At 43.4% G+C, this 18,272-nt stretch overlaps 3 protein-coding genes across 3 annotated transcripts; 2 read left to right on the forward strand and 1 right to left on the reverse strand.

Moving 5' to 3' along the window:
* The first annotated feature begins 1,721 nt into the window (after positions 1–1,721).
* On the forward strand, positions 1,722–13,744 carry meltf (melanotransferrin). The gene is made up of 16 exons (XM_061779572.1): positions 1,722–1,934; positions 3,024–3,178; positions 3,650–3,749; positions 4,480–4,665; positions 4,775–4,931; positions 7,064–7,131; positions 7,276–7,460; positions 7,721–7,886; positions 9,079–9,224; positions 9,326–9,422; positions 9,499–9,693; positions 9,778–9,931; positions 10,240–10,307; positions 10,382–10,569; positions 12,558–12,750; positions 12,857–13,744. Exons 1-16 carry the CDS (start codon positions 1,886–1,888, stop codon positions 12,916–12,918), a joined length of 2,169 nt encoding a protein of 722 aa, XP_061635556.1. The 5' UTR covers positions 1,722–1,885; the 3' UTR covers positions 12,919–13,744.
* Positions 13,745–14,900: 1,156 nt separating this feature from the next.
* ncbp2as2 (NCBP2 antisense 2 (head to head)) lies at positions 14,901–15,932 on the reverse strand. Its single transcript, XM_061779574.1, is given in 3 exon segments — positions 14,901–15,450; positions 15,453–15,712; positions 15,823–15,932. Coding segments are annotated over 2 exon segments (258 nt in total). The 5' UTR covers positions 15,606–15,712; positions 15,823–15,932; the 3' UTR covers positions 14,901–15,345.
* A 659-nt stretch (positions 15,933–16,591) lies between these two features.
* Positions 16,592–18,173, forward strand: fkbp2 (FKBP prolyl isomerase 2). The gene is made up of 2 exons (XM_061779573.1): positions 16,592–17,116; positions 17,833–18,173. Exon 1 carries the CDS (start codon positions 16,674–16,676, stop codon positions 17,088–17,090), a length of 417 nt encoding a protein of 138 aa, XP_061635557.1. The 5' UTR covers positions 16,592–16,673; the 3' UTR covers positions 17,091–17,116; positions 17,833–18,173.
* Positions 18,174–18,272: the final 99 nt, after the last annotated feature.

The raw sequence follows: 18,272 nt of genomic DNA on the forward strand, positions 1-18,272 counted from the left end.
GTAGTGTTTCATTGGCTGCCACCGACTGTGTGAATGATTTCTGTCTATATATATGTCCTGTGCCTGTAAATATTCTCATTCATTCAGGTTATTTCATTCTCGGGGCATTGAATCGATTGCAACTGGACTCTGCTGTTTGCCTCAGAACAGTGATTGCCAAGCTTTATGGAGCCAAGGCACATATTTTACAAATGAAAAATCTTACGCACACCAACAAACAAAAATGTCACAAAAAGTGGATACATTAATTACTGTATGTACTTCCTGCCAGCTAATAGAAGAGCATTTATTCGATATGTCTGTCACTATGCCTCACTGGCATAAATAGATAAACAAGGATACATTATTTATTGTAAATAAGTTTTTGAGCAATCAAGTAAAATTTGATAATTTTCCACGGCACACCTGAAAAGCGCTCCCGGCACACTAATGTCCCACGGCATATTCGTTGGGAATCATTGCGTTAGAAGAGGTTTTCCCTGTCATCCGAGCAGGCTTCATGAGTTCATGCAACAAGGCTTCGTAAGGACGCACGAGCCAGTGTTTGTGTGGAAACCTCAAATATTTATGCTCCAATTTAGAGGCATCCCCCACACCACGTGGAGTAATTCTTGTGGAATGCAAAAAAGAGCCATTAAGCCGACATTGTCCGTCCACCAGAGTGGTTGTGTGGAAACTCCCTCCTTCATAATCTATTCAGTGATAAAGTGGTCACGGAGCTTCCCACAAGTAGCACAGCCTCCTTGACCGTTCGGTAACTCCACAACCAATGTTGTACCTGAACAAGTTAAATGAACGAAAGTTAATGAACTACTTAATATTTTCTGCAAATGTGAACTGAAATTAATTGACTTCTGGCTGGTTAACATAATTGAAAACGTGCTCATTCTGGCGTCAAAGAACAGTTTTCAAACCAAAGTTCATTTTCATTCAAGAGTGCAAGGTTTTCCGAGGAACTTCCAGGACGAAACCCGTCTGAACACACTATACGAGCTTTCATATGTTGGCTCGTATAGTGTGTTCAAATAGCACTGTAGTTAGCAGTGTGTGTTACCTTTTCATGATAACTGAGTGATTCTGCTTGGACACCAAAGGCACTTCATGGTGATATTGGACTAAAATTGCCTCTGCTCACCCTGTTGATATTTCGTAAAGACAAAATGAAAATTTTGACAGTAGGGTAAACATTGTCAATAGACTTGTGCTGCCTGTTGACACAGTGTGAGTCACAAGCTAATTTTCCAGCAGTCACAGTCAAGTCCGTAGGCCCCCGTTTATGTGCTGTGTGTCCACCAGTGGAAAATCCCCACAGCCGCACAGGTGAGGACTGTAAAAGACTTCTCTGTTCACACTCTGGTCTGCAGCTAGGCAACGCTGGCTGGCACTGTGTGAGGTGGCACATTGCTTGCAGTGTTTTGACTCTGGTTAAGAAATGTAGCTCATAGGAATGACAGTAATTCTTTTTGGAATTGTATTTATTTATTTAGCCAAAATCTTTGGTTTGGGTTCCTTTTATATTTTACTAGATCCATTTTCTGCAGCCTATAAAACCAGTGGCTTTATATTTATTTGCTTTATTTTGAAAGATGTGATGATTTTATTTTTTGAAGAATGATGGGTATGACGTATTTGCGGTCTCTGGTCAGTCTGCTTTCATCACCCTGCAGGAATAAACCAGACCGAGTGAGATTTGCAGCCGCTTCATGTCCCGCCTCCATGTCCACCTGAGCACAACGCAGGGAAGTTGTGCAACACTGTTCCTGTACATCATCTCCGAACTTTGACCTGGGTACTTGGAGATAAAACTTGCACTTGCACTTAAGAGTCAGCAGATAATTGAGAAGAGGAGCCTTTGATCCAGTTAAGAGGAAAGAAGTACGTGACCATGACCATGTTGCGCACGTTGGGATCCCTTCTGTTAATTCTACATGCTGGTAAGCTAACACTTTAGTGATGAATAATAATAACATAATAATGATTATCTATGATATATATCATCACTGCATAAATATGTATATATAAACTGGATTGACATGTTTTCATCTAATATGGAATATCAAGGTACTAAAGTGACATACAACAGTGAATGGACCAAAGCTTCATGTTCAAAGGTATTAGGGCCTCATTAACGTTGCCAACTTAAGGAAAACCTCCAAAGTTGGACAGTAATTTACTTTGATGAGTGGAAGCGACTTTTTCTTCTTTAACAAAGAAAATAAAAGCAAGGTATTTAACATTTATATGTGTCATTGGTCTGGCGATGTGAATTGACCAAAGTTTCATGTTCAAACAAGTACAGTAAGGCTCATAACCAAAAGTTTAAAAGACAACTTTATTTGCAAGAACAGCTTTGAATGGGACAGCCAAATCAACTCTACTATACATGTATATGCAAGATAATTTGGTGTGTTGACATTTATGTTCTTTAACAAGATATTTTTTTTTTTTTAATATTGTTGAAGGATGGTATCTCTCCGCCAGTCCTTCGCGTGTTTGTTGAATTTCGGAGGATGAGAATGTTGGGGTCCGAATCAGAGACTGGAAATGAACTTCTTTAAGATCTTTATTGCAGAATATTCTGGGTACAAATGTTCTACAGGCAAAGGCTGCAGCTGCACAAAATGTGCTCAAATGTAGTTTTCACAGTTACGTGATTATCAGAACATTTTAATACTGAGGTGAGGTTACACGACATAACAGTGCACAAATAAGTCTATGTATGATCATGACATCAGTATATCACGTGCGAGGGCCTTCAATATGTAGGAACATTTTCAATAACTGGTTTGAAAAACTAAGTGTCTACATATCCTGTTGAATATAACTGTAATAATTGGGGCAGAATTACTATGCAGCTATCGGTGTTAAAGATTGAGTAGTCCATCTTAGTCACAATACCAAAGTCGTGTTCTTCCCTTTCACCTCAAAATATTGTTTCTGACCTTTTGTTGCAAAATGGCAAACGAAATATGAAGGGAAATCGAGTAAACGTGAGGAAAACCGGTGTATCTCTGTCTCGTCAGTGTGTGGTCAGAGGAGCATCAGGTGGTGCACCATCTCGGACGCCGAGCAGAACAAATGTCAGGCCATGTCCCTGGCTTTTTCCCAAGTCTCCATCCGGCCATTGCTCAGCTGCGTGCGTGGAACCACAGTGGAGAACTGCGTGGAGAAGCTCCAGGTGTGAGGCTGACTTATCCTTATACTGTAGGCTTTTAAGCTTGAGTGACACACTGATCAACTACCGGTATGACACACCAGAGGAAATGGAGCACTAGGAAAGTGGCACACTAAGTGTTAGTTACCGATTTGATTGTTTAATCGCCCACTTTTAAGCAGCAATGTAGCATACTGATGTCTTCTTATTTGGTGTCTTTAGTGTGTGTGTGTGTGTGTGTGTGTGTGAAATTGGCAACTTTGTAAAGGTGCTACATGGATTAATCCCTTTTAGCATTTGTCTCATTCAATCTGTCAACACATTTGGGTGCGTCACAAGAAAGAGACTTTGTATCCTGATAGTTTCCCCGCACTAAACAAGCACTATGTTCATGTTCAACAACATCAAACAAGTACAAGTCTCCATAATATTTGCATTCACTTTGTCTATTATGTCGTTGCTGTTGTTCATTGTATTTCTTGGTTATGTCTCTAGGGAAATGAGGTTGATGCTTTGTCCATGTTTGCCCCTGACATCTACAACCTGAGGATGAGTGCCTCCTTCAAGATAGCTGCCAGTGAATTAAAGGCTGATCGTAAGATTGTTTATTACACATTACTTAAATATGAGTAAAATGTTACCGGTGGAGTCACTGATGGTGTAGTGGTACATTCGCCTGACTCCGGACAGTGACCGTGTGAATGCGAGTGCTGATGGTGTGCGTCTATATGTGCCCTGCATCTGACTGCCGACCAGTTCGGGGTGTAGTCTGCCTTTTGCGCAGAGTCAGCTGGGATAGGCTCCAGCACGCCGCGAGATAAGCGGTACTGAGAATGGATGGATGGATGTTGCGGGTGGCTCTTGATCATAGATGTGATTTGCTCGAGTTCACGACAGACATCTAGACGTACGCACTGCGCACACAGCAGTTTTTACGTTTTTCTTCTTCTCTCTAATGCATGCTCCTCTCGTGCGATTTAATAGCTTTCTATCATATTCACAAGTCCAAAGAGAAAGATGAAAATGATGCCCTATTTAATAGAACATGACTACAATGGTAAGGTAAAGAAGTCACACAGACTGGATCCGCGACAGAGTATGTATTTGTTTCAAACAGAAGGTTTTTAAGAACTGTTTCAACAAAAGGTGAAGAACATGTATCCATCATGACGTATTGTATTTGTTTTTCCACTTATGGTTGCACATTAGTCATTCATGTTGTAAGCCTTTGATCAGTCAAAACTATCCGAATACCTTGAGTCATCCCGTCTTGTTTTTATTTGCTTTCCCGGTTCTCACTGTTTACTCGATATTTGTCACCTCAGGTACCGGGGCCTCTTACTTTGCAGTCGCTGTTGTGAAAAAGGTCAAGTCTAGCATCAACATCAATAACTTGGCAGGGAAAAGGAGCTGCCACACTGGGAAAGGCCGAACGGCCGGCTGGAATATGCCCATTGGACACTTCATCGACCAGGGCTACATGTCAGTCATGGGCTGCAACATCTTAGAGGGTAGAAATCTTTCATTGTTAAAGAGCAATCAATTATTGAACCTGAAATATGCCCTGATCTTTTATATGTATGTGTGTGTGTGTGTGTGTGTGTGTGTGTTCATTATCAGGTGTTGCGCAGTTTTTTCGTGGCAGTTGTGTTCCGGGAGCAAATGCGGTCGGCGATCCTCCGTCTCTGTGCCAGCTGTGTATTGGTGATGGAAGCGGACAACACAAATGTGAAGCGAGCAACAATGAGCGATATTACAGCTATGAAGGCGCTTTTAGGTAACATTCTGTACCTCAACCACAGTAACATTGTCAAGTTAGGAGACGTGACGACAGATGACAATTGACATAACGACAATGAACCAACAAGGACTGAAAGAAGCCGGGGGAACTAAATACAAGCAAACTGATAAGACAACGAAGAACACTTGGACATGACACGAGTGGCTGGAGGGAGCTGATTGGTTGACACGAGGTAGAGGGCTGACGAGAACAAGTGGAAACAAAAAACGAACGACATGACAAGACATTAACATGGGTCACAAGAAAACAAGACTTGAAACAAAAGTAAATAATCGAAACCACAAAAACACGGATCATAACAATGCCCTCCTTAAGGGACGGATTCCAGATGTCCCAAACAATCACAACAAAAATTGCCACAACAGGGTGCGTGAAGGGGGCATGGAGGAGGGTTTAGTGTATGCCCATCAGGGCCAGTCTGGCGGCCAACCAGCTTCTCAGCAGCTGCGGCAGGCTCCCAACCCTGCTCTGGTGGCAGCCCCTGGACGAGGGTCTGTAACCATTTTGTAACGAAACCGAAAATCGCGGTTTTCAAATATATACAAACCTGTGTCGTCTTTTAAATGGCAGAACCGCGGCACGCCATTTCGACTGTGTGCCTCCACTCCACACACAACCATATGGGCTCACGGGGCTACCAAACTTAATAGAATTAATATAACAATAATAATAATCATCATTATTATTATGTACGTTCATGTAATAAAATATAAGCCGAGATTGAAGATACATTGGGTGGAACAGTGGAGGACTGGTTAGCACACTTCTGAGGACCCAAGTTCAAATCCGGCCTCACCTGTGTGGAGTTTGCATGTCCTCGACGGTTTTCTCCGGGTACTCCGGTTTCCTCCCACATCCCAAAAACATGCACGGTAGGTTGATTGAAGACTAAATCGTCCGTGGGTGTGAATGCGAGTGCGAATGGTTGTGTGTTTCAATGTGCCCTGCGATTGGCTGGCAACCAGTTCAAGGTGTACCCCGCCTCTGGCCCAGAGTCAGCTGGGATATGCTCCGGCACGCCCGTGACCCTAGTGAGGAGAAGCGGCATGGAAAATGGATGGATGGATAAAGATATAGTTCTTCATCAAGCCTCCTCCAGCGCGTGTCATGTGACTACTTTCCCGGTGAGCGCAGTGATCAAACCTGTGACTACTGGCTAGACTAATCGTGCTCGTTCAACTACGTTAGAGAGTGGAAGAGAGGAACACGGCGAAAGTCAATGCTGAATCAATTACACTCGTAGTTGATGGATGGCCGTTCCGTGCCACACAAAGCTACATGAACGAACATCCTGCCTGAGTTGCTTGCAGCGAGCCTGGAACATAAGTTATTCTGCCCTCCATGAGCGTGCTTTCAACTCTTTAATGACACCCCAGTTGTAGTTTACTGTAAAAAAAAAACACGCAACAACAACAAAAAATAATTACACACATTGTATATTTAAATACAAGACGTTGAAGCTAACATAGCGCAAATCGCTAAGCTCCATGTTAGTCTACTTTCCTAGCGTAACGTCAGCACTGCGGGCTGCAGAGTGTCTCTTGTGATTACGAGTACCGTCGAATGTGTGATTTTTATTTTTATTTTTTTAACCATCAAGGTTAACCCGACCTACAGTGTGCTTTTTGCTCATCGTATTCACACGTATGACACGGCCAATCTGGTCTGTAAGTGGCAAAACTTTGAGTCAAGTAGGTGAAAAACGTGGCAAATGTGGCCAGAGAGAGGAATACGTGCAAAATGGATCACCATTATGTACCCAACCAGAGGAGGGATTTGGTGAAGGCTGATGAAGAAAATATTTCTCTCTCTCGAAGTTTTCTTCATTTTAGTTTGAACAAATTGAACACTTCCAAAACTTGTAGTAGTACAAAGAATATTTGTCTTATTCCTACTAAACTGATATGATATGATATGATAAATGGTTACTTCACGCAGTTTTTTTTCCTGGGTACTCCTGTTCCTTGCCTATCCCGCAGTCTTCTTCGGTTAAACGAAGATGCGAAATTGTCCATTGGTGTGAATGTTAATGATTGTTCATGGATGGATGGATGGATCTCGTACAAAGATTGTACCCTTTGAACCCCAACTTTGATTGGCCTCATTAGGTGCCTGGCTGAAGATGCAGGAGATGTGGCCTTTATCAAACACACAACAGTTGAAGACAACACAGACGGTAAGGTTTTAGTTAATCGGCGACTACAGTGTATCATATTAACAACGTATCGACCCTTGTGAGGATAAAGCGGTACAGACAATGGATGGATGGATGATAGACACCATTAGTGACACGGCCTGTAACCACTTTATTTTTCTGCAGGTCACGGCCCCGAGTGGGCAATAAAGTTGAAGTCAGCAGACTATGAGCTGTTGTGTCGTGATGGCAGACGACTTCCTGTCAGTGAGTGGAGGACATGCAACCTGGTCCGTGTCCCATTTCGAGGCATTGTGGTTGGCAATCATGTCACTCCATCCGTGGTGTTTAACATGCTGGTCGAGGGACTGGTAGGTCCAAACCATCTCACCCATATCCAGTAACCAAAACCACAGATAATTCACTCAAAATGTGGGTTTGGCATACTGTATTGTTTGTTAATTGCATTAGTTATTCATATTTGTTGACCTTTACCTCGATATTGTAGGATTGTCGGGTCAATACTTCAAGTGACCTATTATTTTCCTCACTGACAAACAAACATATTATTCAGTAATGGTGATTCATCATGACATTTGGTGAAATATGAATTTGTCTTTACTATCTGCAGGAGAAGTCTGGATTCAACATGTTTTCCTCCAAGCCTTATGGAGCAGGAACATTGCTCTTCTCTGAGTCCTCCGTCATGTTTCAGAGCGCAGAGTATGATGACCCTCAGAAGTGGATGGGTCAGCTCTATCATAACGCCATGAGTGCCATGGATTGTAAACTTCCAGGTACCATATTGCAGTGACCGACAGGGGTCTTTACAGATAGGGGAGCGAAATGTGTTGACTGAAGTAGTAGAGGAGGCTGGGGCATGACAGCCAATCCTACCACTTTGTTACAATTCCCGCCTCATATTTACGTACGCCGCCTCCCCACAAGACCGGCCCCCCGCATACCTCACAAAAGTGCAGTGCAACATCAAAGGATTAACTGCGTGTGTGTTTAACAGTTTTCTGTGGCGTTTTTTTCAGTGGATAGGGCCAAAAAGGTATAAAGGACCAGTTTCAACATAGGGGGCCAGGTGAAGCGAGTGTAGCTTCATCTGCGACCTCTCCAGACCCCTGATGGAGAAGCGCAAAGAAAAGAGGAGTTTTAGGTGTACAGTACTTAATTTGTAAAGCTATTTAGATAACTACAGTACAGTGGAACCTCGATAGAACAGACTGATAGGGGCGGGGGTCGTCCAATTTAGCCAATTGTCCATCCCTTCCATTGAAGCACTTTTTAATTTTTTCTTGAGGCCCTATGCACCCATATTACAGTACAGTACAAAATTATTGTTTTGTAGGGGTTTTTTTCATGGCCTAAAATGCCCCGTACAGTACAAAATTTTTGTCAATAAATATTTCAAAACGCTTGAAAATGTTTGAAAGTTTCACATTTTATCCAAACTTACCACGCTTGGTCATAGTGACATTGTTGATGTACAGTACTCATCACAGGTGAGTCGCTTTTATGAGCCTTGGGGAATTAGCGTGCTTTCGAGTTCCAAATCAATTGCCAAAGGCGAACGACTTGGCAAAAAAAATTAAAAATGTTACTGTACCAAAAATAGCATGTTCCAGACGCCGAAGACTTGTGTTTTGTCCTCAGCAGCGCTGTAGCCATGACGCTCTCTCTGCTCTATGTACAAAACACAATAGATATACCATCATTACATGGCTGCCACGTCAATGCCTCTTATTCAACATCGCCCCCTCAAAGGCACGGGACGATCTAGTATTTGTGTATTTCTGTGAACCGGAAATAGTTCTGTCCCATTCTCTGCCTGCATTGCGCCACAGCGCCAGTAAACAACAGCAGACAATTCTGGAACTAACAGAATTAACTATCTAGTTATTAGTTACAATGGCTACCAATCATGGTCACCTAACTACATTATCCACATGCCGACCAGTTCACCTTTCAATCTATCAACAGAAAACACTTTACGGTGGTGTGTGCTGTCCGCGGGCGAGCAGCAGAAATGCGCTGCGATGGGTAGTGCCTTTCAAGGTAGAAGCCTTACTCCAAGTGTCAATTGTATCCATGGGGACTCTGTGACCGACTGCTTGGAGAAAATAAAGGTGAGAGGTGTTACTATTCCCAAAAGTTGATTCTCATTTTAGAAGGGGCTTAGAAATGACTAAAACTTCAATTAAAATCACATGTACCTCTTCCTTTTCAGAACAAGGCGGCTGATGCCATCACTCTGGATGGAGGCTATATCTATACAGCTGGCAAAGACTATGGCTTGGTACCCGCTGCTGGAGAGAGCTATACAGGTACATAGAAAAGAGATTAATTGAAGCAAAACGACATATCCAACCACAGACTGACAATGTTTTCATGTTCCTCCAGGGGATCGGGATGGCTCCAGTTATTACGCAGTTGCGGTGGTGAGAAAGAGTAGCTACGACATCAGAAGTCTTGATGACCTGAAAGGCCTTCGGTCCTGTCACACGGGATATGGTCGCACGGCTGGTTGGAATGTTCCTGTATCAACCCTGATGGAGAAAGGCCTAATAAGCACTCAGCGCTGTCAGATAGCACAAGGTCAGTGTGTGCAATAGAAAGTGTGTGTACACGAATCATCTCTGACCAAGTGAAAAAATGTCTCTGTCCTCCCATGGTGCATAGCGGTGGGCGGGTTCTTCAAGGAGAGTTGTGTTCCAGGTGCAAAGCAGCCTGGTTTCCCTAGCAACCTGTGTGGCTTGTGTGTGGGAGATGACTCAGGGAAGAACAAATGTGAAAAGGGAAAGGACCTGTACGATGGATACGATGGTGCCTTCAGGTACAAAAATCACACTAAACCAACTTCCTATCAGGAGATATTATTGTTTTTCTTATTGCTGAATGATGGTTCTTAACGGTGGTACAGTTGTGAGCACATCAGCTTCAGTTTCTCTGCCCTTCTGTGTGAACTTAGCACAATCTCCCCTTGCTTGTGTGGGTTTTCTCAGGGTACTGTGGCTTCGTCCAAAAACTTGCATGTCAGGTTAATTGAAGACTCTAAATTCTCCGTGACGCACATTAGCTTCTTGAACCTAAAATGCCTAATTTCATAAAAACACAAAGAAACTGTCTATTTGTTCCATTCAGGTGTCTGGCAACTGGAGATGGAGATGTGGCTTTCATCAAGCATTCTACTGTCTTCAAAAATACTGATGGTATAAACAGATTCTACATCTCAATATTACTTTTCAAATTCATTCTTACGTCCACCTTTTGTGTGCTTATCCAGGGAACTCTACTGAAATTTGGGCAACAGATCTCCTATCCAAAGACTTCCAGCTGCTCTGTCTCCAGGGTACCAAAGCCGAGGTCACGCAGTATAGATACTGTCATCTGGCTCGCGTCCCCTCCCATGCTGTAATGGTGCGGCCTGGCACCAACATCCACGCAATCTATGGACTCCTGGACCATGCGCAGGTACTACTAGAGCAGGGGTGGCCAACTAGTCAGAGACTAAGAGCCACTTTTTTTCTGTGTTACTGCAAAGAGCCACATACACGGGTACACATGAACATCATCTTTTAATCATGTATGCACGCATACTCAGACCTCTGCTCAGCCAGATCTAATGAAAATAACCACACCAACATGATATCAGTAATTTTCAACAGTTAACATTGTGTGCACTGTCTCACACACACAAACTCTCAGTTCAAGCAAGTCCACAAACAATAATAGAATAATTTCCAATAACATCTTTCTCTTACTATGCTGCTTAGTGAGACTTCTGGCATTCTTTATCTTGAACAATCCTCTTCAAATCTGGCTTGTATTCTGTTGTTGTGACTCTAAGCAATTCTTTCAAATGAGTGTCAGTCAGAACAGATCGATGCTTTGATTTCACATGTTTCAGGGTAGAAAACACAAGACTCGCAGACGTACGTTGACCCAAACATGGACAGTATCTTAAGCGCAGCTCGTTTGATGTTGGGGTATTTTTCAATTGGCACACTTTTCCAGAACTCAACGGTCCTTTCCCTTAAAACAGCTTTCAGTTGATCCTCCCACAAAGGTCGATCATCTCCAACTCAGCCGCAGCCTCATCTGTGACGAGCGGGGCTTTCAAACAGTCTGGCTTCCAAGCCAGCTGATATGATGCAAGCGTTACGGTCTCTGAGTGTTTTGTAAATTTTTTGAAAAACTGCACCTGCTTTTCTGCCTTGCTTTGTCAAAGCGACCAACTTGTTCTTGCGAAGTTCAGTCCCTTTTGGAAATTCCTGTTCGATGTTAGGGTGGAGTGAGCTGAAGTGACGCTGAAGATTTGAAGCTTTGAAATGCGCTAATGCTGCGTGACATATAAGGCAGATCGGCTTGCCATTACGTTTAACAAAAAAAATATAAACTCTCCCACTCTGGCAAAAACGTCCTGTGTTCTTCTTCATATTTTCGTTTGGCTGTGCTTTTTTCCCTGCCATTTTAAGAGGTAACTTGACGGAAATTGTTTACAACACAAATGATGTCACACCAAAGATTCTCTCGTCGCTCGTTTGACGTCACTCAAACAGGCTTACATGGTCAGTGTGCCATCTAGCTGTAGGGGGAGTGAATGACAGCGCCAGCCAAGCATTTTTGACGCATGTCATGTGACAGCTCCTGAAGAGCCGCATGAAACTAGTTAAAGAGCCGCATGAGGCTCGCGAGCCGCGGGTTGGCCAGGGCAGTACTAGAGAATAAATGTTCAAATGTTTCGTCTTAAACGGATAAATGTGAGTAGGTTGACTCCTTGAATTTGGATCTTCTACCTGTGCTTGTCCTCCTGCTTACTTTTTACCTGTACATAAACCATTAGGGCTCCAAATTGCTCATTGGTGTCAATGACTGTTAGTCTGTCGGTTTCTAATCTGTGAATGATTGACAGCACATATCCCACCTGTTGCCCTAAATCAGGTGTGATAGGCCTCATCCATCCATTTTCATTACCGCTAGGGTCGCGGGCTGCTGGCGCCTATCCCAGCTATCTTCGGGCGAGAGGCGGGGTACACCCTAAACCGGTCGCCAGCCAATCGCAGGGCACATAGAAACAAACTATCATTCGCGCTCACATTCATACCTATGGGCAATTTAGAGTCTTCAATTAACCTACCACGCAAGTTTTTGGGATGTGGGAGGAAACCGGAGTGCCCGGAGAAAACCCACCCAGGCACGGGGAGAACATGCAAACTCCAGACAAGCAGGGCTGGGATTTGAACCCCGGTCCCCAGAACTGTGAGGCAGATGTGCTAACCAGTCGTGCCGGCTGATAGGCCTCAATTTCCCTGAAAAGAGCCATAGTTAGTTAATGAATGAATATATCTTGCCCCTTTCCAACATATGCATATTTCTCCCCCATTTTCAAAAAACCCGTCTCGTCTCATCAGTCACTTTTACTACTCATATTCACTGTCCTTCTCATTGTTTCTCTGCAGACATATTTTGGCAGCGACACAGGTTCAGAGTTCCGGATGTTCGACTCGCAGGCGTACAAGGGCACAGATCTTCTCTTCAAAGACTCCACCGTGCGCCTTGTGGGTGTAGCTGACAGGAAGACCTACCAGGAGTGGCTGGGCCAGAAATACTTGGATTCGCTGATCAACATGGAGTGCAGTGCATCGTGTGCAGGTAAACATTCCACATTGTTTCAGACGTTGTTTATATCATTATACGGCAATGCCTTAAAATGGGATATAGGCTGTATATATCTTGTCTCCTTTTCATTGTCTTGCAGTGATTTCCTCGCTGTGGTTGGTCGCTGTAGCGCTGCTCTGCTCCATGCTGATGAACATCTGAATGACAACTTCTGCTTACTTCCCTCCCTGTTCTCTTTTCCTAATCCCTCCATCACATTGCACTGGTTAAATACAGATACCTGCTCCCCCTGATGTCAACTTTAAAAATTATTTTAAGGGGCAAAAACAAAAATTGCCACTTGTAGCTATGAAAGAAGATGAGCGTCTGTCACTAGCAATTTGTTTGTAGAAGGTGAGCTGCCATATCAGAGCATATGCTGCCATCTGTTACATTCTCAATGGTTGGTAGGATTACCCCGTTAGTTTTTCTCCAGTAGTTTCAGGAACGGGTTCTTATTACCCGTCACTATTTAGCCTCAGATAAAGGGATCTACTTTGAGCCACATGACCAAAATAAAAATTCAAAAATTCTCAATCACTACATTGACACTTAGGTGCATAATGCCCATGGAAATTCCAGCTAAACAGAAATGGCTTACCACATTGAAAGACCCTTTGCAGATTTTCTCTGTTTTGTGAATCTGTCAATCTACAATGAAAGACCCTTTGCAGATTTTGTTTTGTGACTCTGTCAATCTATACCTCTTATTATTTTTTTCAGTTTGAAATATCAATTTGATGTATATTTTCTTATATCCAGAGATTTATTTTTATATGATGTTCAGATGCCATATCAGTGTATATGTACTGACTCATACTGCCGGAAATTAGTACATTCTTTTCTCTGAACAGAGATTTTATTTCAGTGTGAAATGATACAAATGTAACTAATATTTAGTTGCCAGGCCAGTGAGTCTGCATGGGTATTAAAGCTATTGTATTCAGCTGTTTTGTTTCTTGTTAAAATAAATTCTGAAGCATCAAAAGGCACTTGTCATGTTTTATCATTCATATTTAATGCATACAGTCACAGTGACCTTTGATTCACTTCCCAAGCAGTCCAATGATTGAGTATAATAAAGTTTTAAGAGAAACATCTCCCCGTGCCTGGGTGTGTTTTCTCCGGGCACTCCGGTTTCCTCCCACATCCCAAAAACATGCATGGTAGGTTAATTGACAACTCTGAATTGCCCATAGGTGTGAATGTGAATGGTCGTTTGTATGTGCTCTGCGATTGGCTGGCAACCAGTTCAGGGCGTACCCCGCCTCCTGCCCGGTGATAGCTGGGATAGGCTCCAGCACGCCCGCGACCCTAGTGAGGAGAAGCGGCTCTGAAAAATGGATGGATGGAGAAACAGATTGGAAGATAGGTACTGTAACAAAATACAGTATTGGGTTTATCACAGGGCATGTGTTCCACACGCACCTGCAATAGGTAAGAGCTTCTGTATGTTCAATTTTGCACCTGGAAACAGATCTGATGTAGCTTGCCAAAATCTCCAGGTTTTTCTTAATCTGTCCAAACTACTCTCTTCCAGATATCTTAGTGGCACTTCAATATGGTTACAATTTTGCCGATTCTTACATGAAAGGTTTTTGATAAATAGAATCTTTAGCGCCTCCTGCCCAAACTGAGCAAATACATTCTGATTGACTGCATCCTTGAGAAATAAATAACATGAATTTCATCCATTGGACTCGGATAAATGTAAATATTCATCATACTAGTAGAATGAAGGAAGGCAATTCCTTTTACACTTACACATTCGCCCATCCATCTTCTATACCGGTACTGATGCTTGTCCTCTGAGGGTCACAGAAGAGCTTGAGCCTATCCCAACTGACTTTAGGCAAAAGGCAGGATACACCCTGGCCTGGTCACTAGCCAATTGCAGGCCACGACGACAACCACTCACAATCACATTACATGACACCTCCGCCCAATACAGTAGTCAGTACACTAACACGGCCGTAGAACTCCACAGGAAAGCCGGTGATGAGATTCAAACCCCGGCCCGCAGAACTGTGGGGCAGCGTGTGCTCTGTTTAGTAAAACTCTTTACTTAGTCCTTTGCCAGAGAACCCATCATGTTTTTGACATTAAACTACGCATGTACTGACAATGGATGGATGACACATCAATTTGAATTATATTCATTTAATCTCTTCACAACAGTGAAGAATTTCCATGAACTATATACTATCTTCATTTACTATACATGTTCAAAAATGACAATGTTAAAATGCCAAATTGGTTCAGTGGAAAGAAAAGGGCAGTTTAGGTAGCAGGCAGCCACCACCAACCATACTTACATCCAAATCACACACGCGTCTGTATAGCTGATTTAAATGTCAGTGTGACGTGTATAAGATGCCCAGGTGCATCAGAATGCTCCCTTGGTCGGAGGTCAGGTCGTTTTGACTGCACGTCTGGGTGGTCCATGAAGCCACAGTTGAATCATTGTCAGCAGTGTTGACAACAGATTGTTTACATGTCATTTCTCATTCGATGTCAATCAGACTGTTCAGCAGCCAACTTGATTATTTTTTAAGCTGTCGTGATCCATCTTTCCACCCCTCCTTCACTTCATTGACAAACGTCTCTCCGACTCTCTTGAGTCGCCTGCCGACGTCGTCCACGCCGGCGGGCACTCGGCCGCTCTCCTCGCGGACCTGCCGCAGCGTCTGGGACCGCAAGACCCGCTGCGAGGAGTCCCGGCCGACTATCTGAGCCTTGGTGATGGCGTAGGCTGTTATCTGCGCCGCCCTACGGATCGGACGAGACTCCGCCAGCTTTTCAACGACATGGAGGTTGTTGAGCAGAGACATCAACATTCGAGACAGCATTGTGTTGACACCTCCAGCGAGCCGGCCGGTCGCTCGTTTAGCTTAACTTAGCTTGGCTTAGTTTAGCAGGGGAACTGAAGCTTGAGTATCCCCTCGATTGCTTAGCCCTGAAATAACAACAATTTCAACGTTAGTTTGAGATGTAAATACATCTAGACACTATCGTATGCTGTTCTTCTCCAGGGCAGTTTTAATAACTAGAACAAAGGTGACTTACTCAAGTTGTAAAGGTGGCAGTGACCGACCGTGTGTAGCACGTCACAAATAAAGCGACGAACGAGCCTTACGTTGACTTCCGGGTTTGTAGGCAAACTGCGACAATGTTGCAATACTGCCACCTATTGATGGACAAAGATGACTGCTTTTGTTCATCAGCTCTCAAAACAACCCAGTTTGTTACACACTTCTGAAATAACAAATTTGCTCAAATTAACTTACATTTTATTAATAGCCCTTAGTCATATTCATTTATGGGCTACTGGTCTTCAATAGGAATAAATGATATCCTCAAAATTATGTATTTTTATTTTTGAACCTACTGACTGAGTGCATCGTGATGCATCTGCAACAAATGTTTTAGACACAGTCACGATATGAGAGGGGCGCATGAGAAGAACACTGGGGAGAAACCGTTCAACTGCTCAATTTGCGGCAAACGATTCTCGGACAGGAGACACGTGAGAATACACACCGGCGAGAAACGTTTTAGCTGCCATGTGTGTGGTCATATACAAGTGCCAAGTGAGAAAACACAAGTGCAGAAGCTGGTGAGAATGAGACCTGTTAAACTGTCAATTGAGAAACACATACACTGTGTTAAAATAAAAGTTGGGAAATTGCTGTACGACGTTCTCCTTTTGTTTGCACTTGAGAGTTCATTGTCAAAAGGCGGCGCTGTGCGTAAACGGCAGAACTCGGAGCATTTCGGAACCTTCCGGCGACTGATGACCTGCTTCCGTTTCCTTCATGACTGATCGCACGCGATTTATGTGCTGACTCAACTGTGCAGCTTGTAGAAGGTCCAAAAAAAAAAAAAAAAAAAAAAAAAACACAGATCGATTTTGAGCCATGCGGGCATTTTTATTGTTAGCGATGACGGCGCTGTCCCTCAGCCCGATGTTGGTCTGCGCGTCCGAGAAGAAGAAACTGCAGATCGGCATCAAAAAGCGCGTGGACAACTGCCCCTTGAAGTCCCGCAACGGAGACGTGCTGAACATGCACTACACCGGCAAGCTGGAGGACGGCACCGAGTTTGACAGCAGCGTTCCCCGCGACAGGCCCTTCACCTTCAGGCTGGGCAGCGGCCAAGTGATTAAAGGTTGGGACCAGGGCCTGCTCGGCATGTGCGAGGGAGAAAAGAGGAAGCTGGTCATCCCCTCCGAGCTCGGCTACGGAGACCGAGGAGCGCCGCCCAAGATCCCCGGAGGAGCGACCCTAATCTTTGAGGTGGAGCTGCTCAGCATCGAGAGGAGATCCGATCTTTGATGAAAGAAGGAAGCTCAAAGGTCCTGGTAAGAAACCGGCAACACCTACCGAATACTCCACCTAATTAATATCCACCTATTCCTCAAATCATTGTGTTTGTGACACAATAATAATAATAATAAATAATTTTAACTGAGGTTAAACCATTTATGTCCTTTTCTCTACAACATGGGAGTTCTGTATACTCCCTGTGTGGTTCTTTGTATTTTGACGGATATTTATTGCAAAATGCCGTCAGGACAGAATGAGGTTTTAGATTGGACAGACAGAGAGAGAGAGAATAACACGAGACAGGACACGAGCAATAATAATAATTTAAAAAAAGTAGTGCTAAACTCTGTTAGGATTAGGGATGGTGAGCCCGGCAGTGCCATTGGAGTCGCTGTGTAATGCCGAAACAACGGGAGAAACTGGTTCAGTGAGAGGTCAGTCCAGGAAGTTCACAAAGTCAGAGTTGTAACGCACTTAGGGAGTGGCCGCACACAATCCCCACGCCCCGGCTGACCAGAAGGGCCCCTGACCCCAGGAGGCACGCCACCTGCCAAGTGTCTACTCACCCCCAACACACACAATTACGAGGACAACCAGCTCCCTGACTGAGATATATAATGTGGACTATGTGAATAATTTTCTGGATGCACTCTTAAGTGCCCCCACAACTGACTGATGTAACCTGTACATACAAAGTACTAATAAGCAGTAGATTGTTCACAAACGTAATGTTTGTTCATTCGATTTCCAGGAGACATTGTGCTTGGAGAGGACATCCGAAGGCGAAGAAGACAACGTGACAAATTTGGGATGGGACTCTTCAACCATCACCTCTTCAAACTTTGTTTTACTGGATCAAGGTCGCTAGAATAAGAACTGATCTACGATAATAAAAACACTGCAGCATTCCGATTAAATACATATTTTTATTTTTTTTCTGTTATTTGCAGGCATATTCATGTCTGTTCTTTTTTAATTAAAATATGTTAGGCAGATAATTCCACTGACTGGGATAATAGGCAGCAAATCATATCAGCTGTTGTTGACTTGATTTGTAAAATGACAATAAAAAATACCTTTGCAAAAACTAAAGTTTGAGATAAATTTTTTTTGTCTGCTTGTAAAATATATTTCAAGTAAACTTTTTAAATCTGTGCTAGTAGAATTGTACAGTCCCTGTCCCCACCCACA

Source organism: Phyllopteryx taeniolatus, chromosome 7 (assembly GCF_024500385.1).
Source record: "Phyllopteryx taeniolatus isolate TA_2022b chromosome 7, UOR_Ptae_1.2, whole genome shotgun sequence".
NCBI lineage: Eukaryota > Metazoa > Chordata > Actinopteri > Syngnathiformes > Syngnathidae > Phyllopteryx > Phyllopteryx taeniolatus.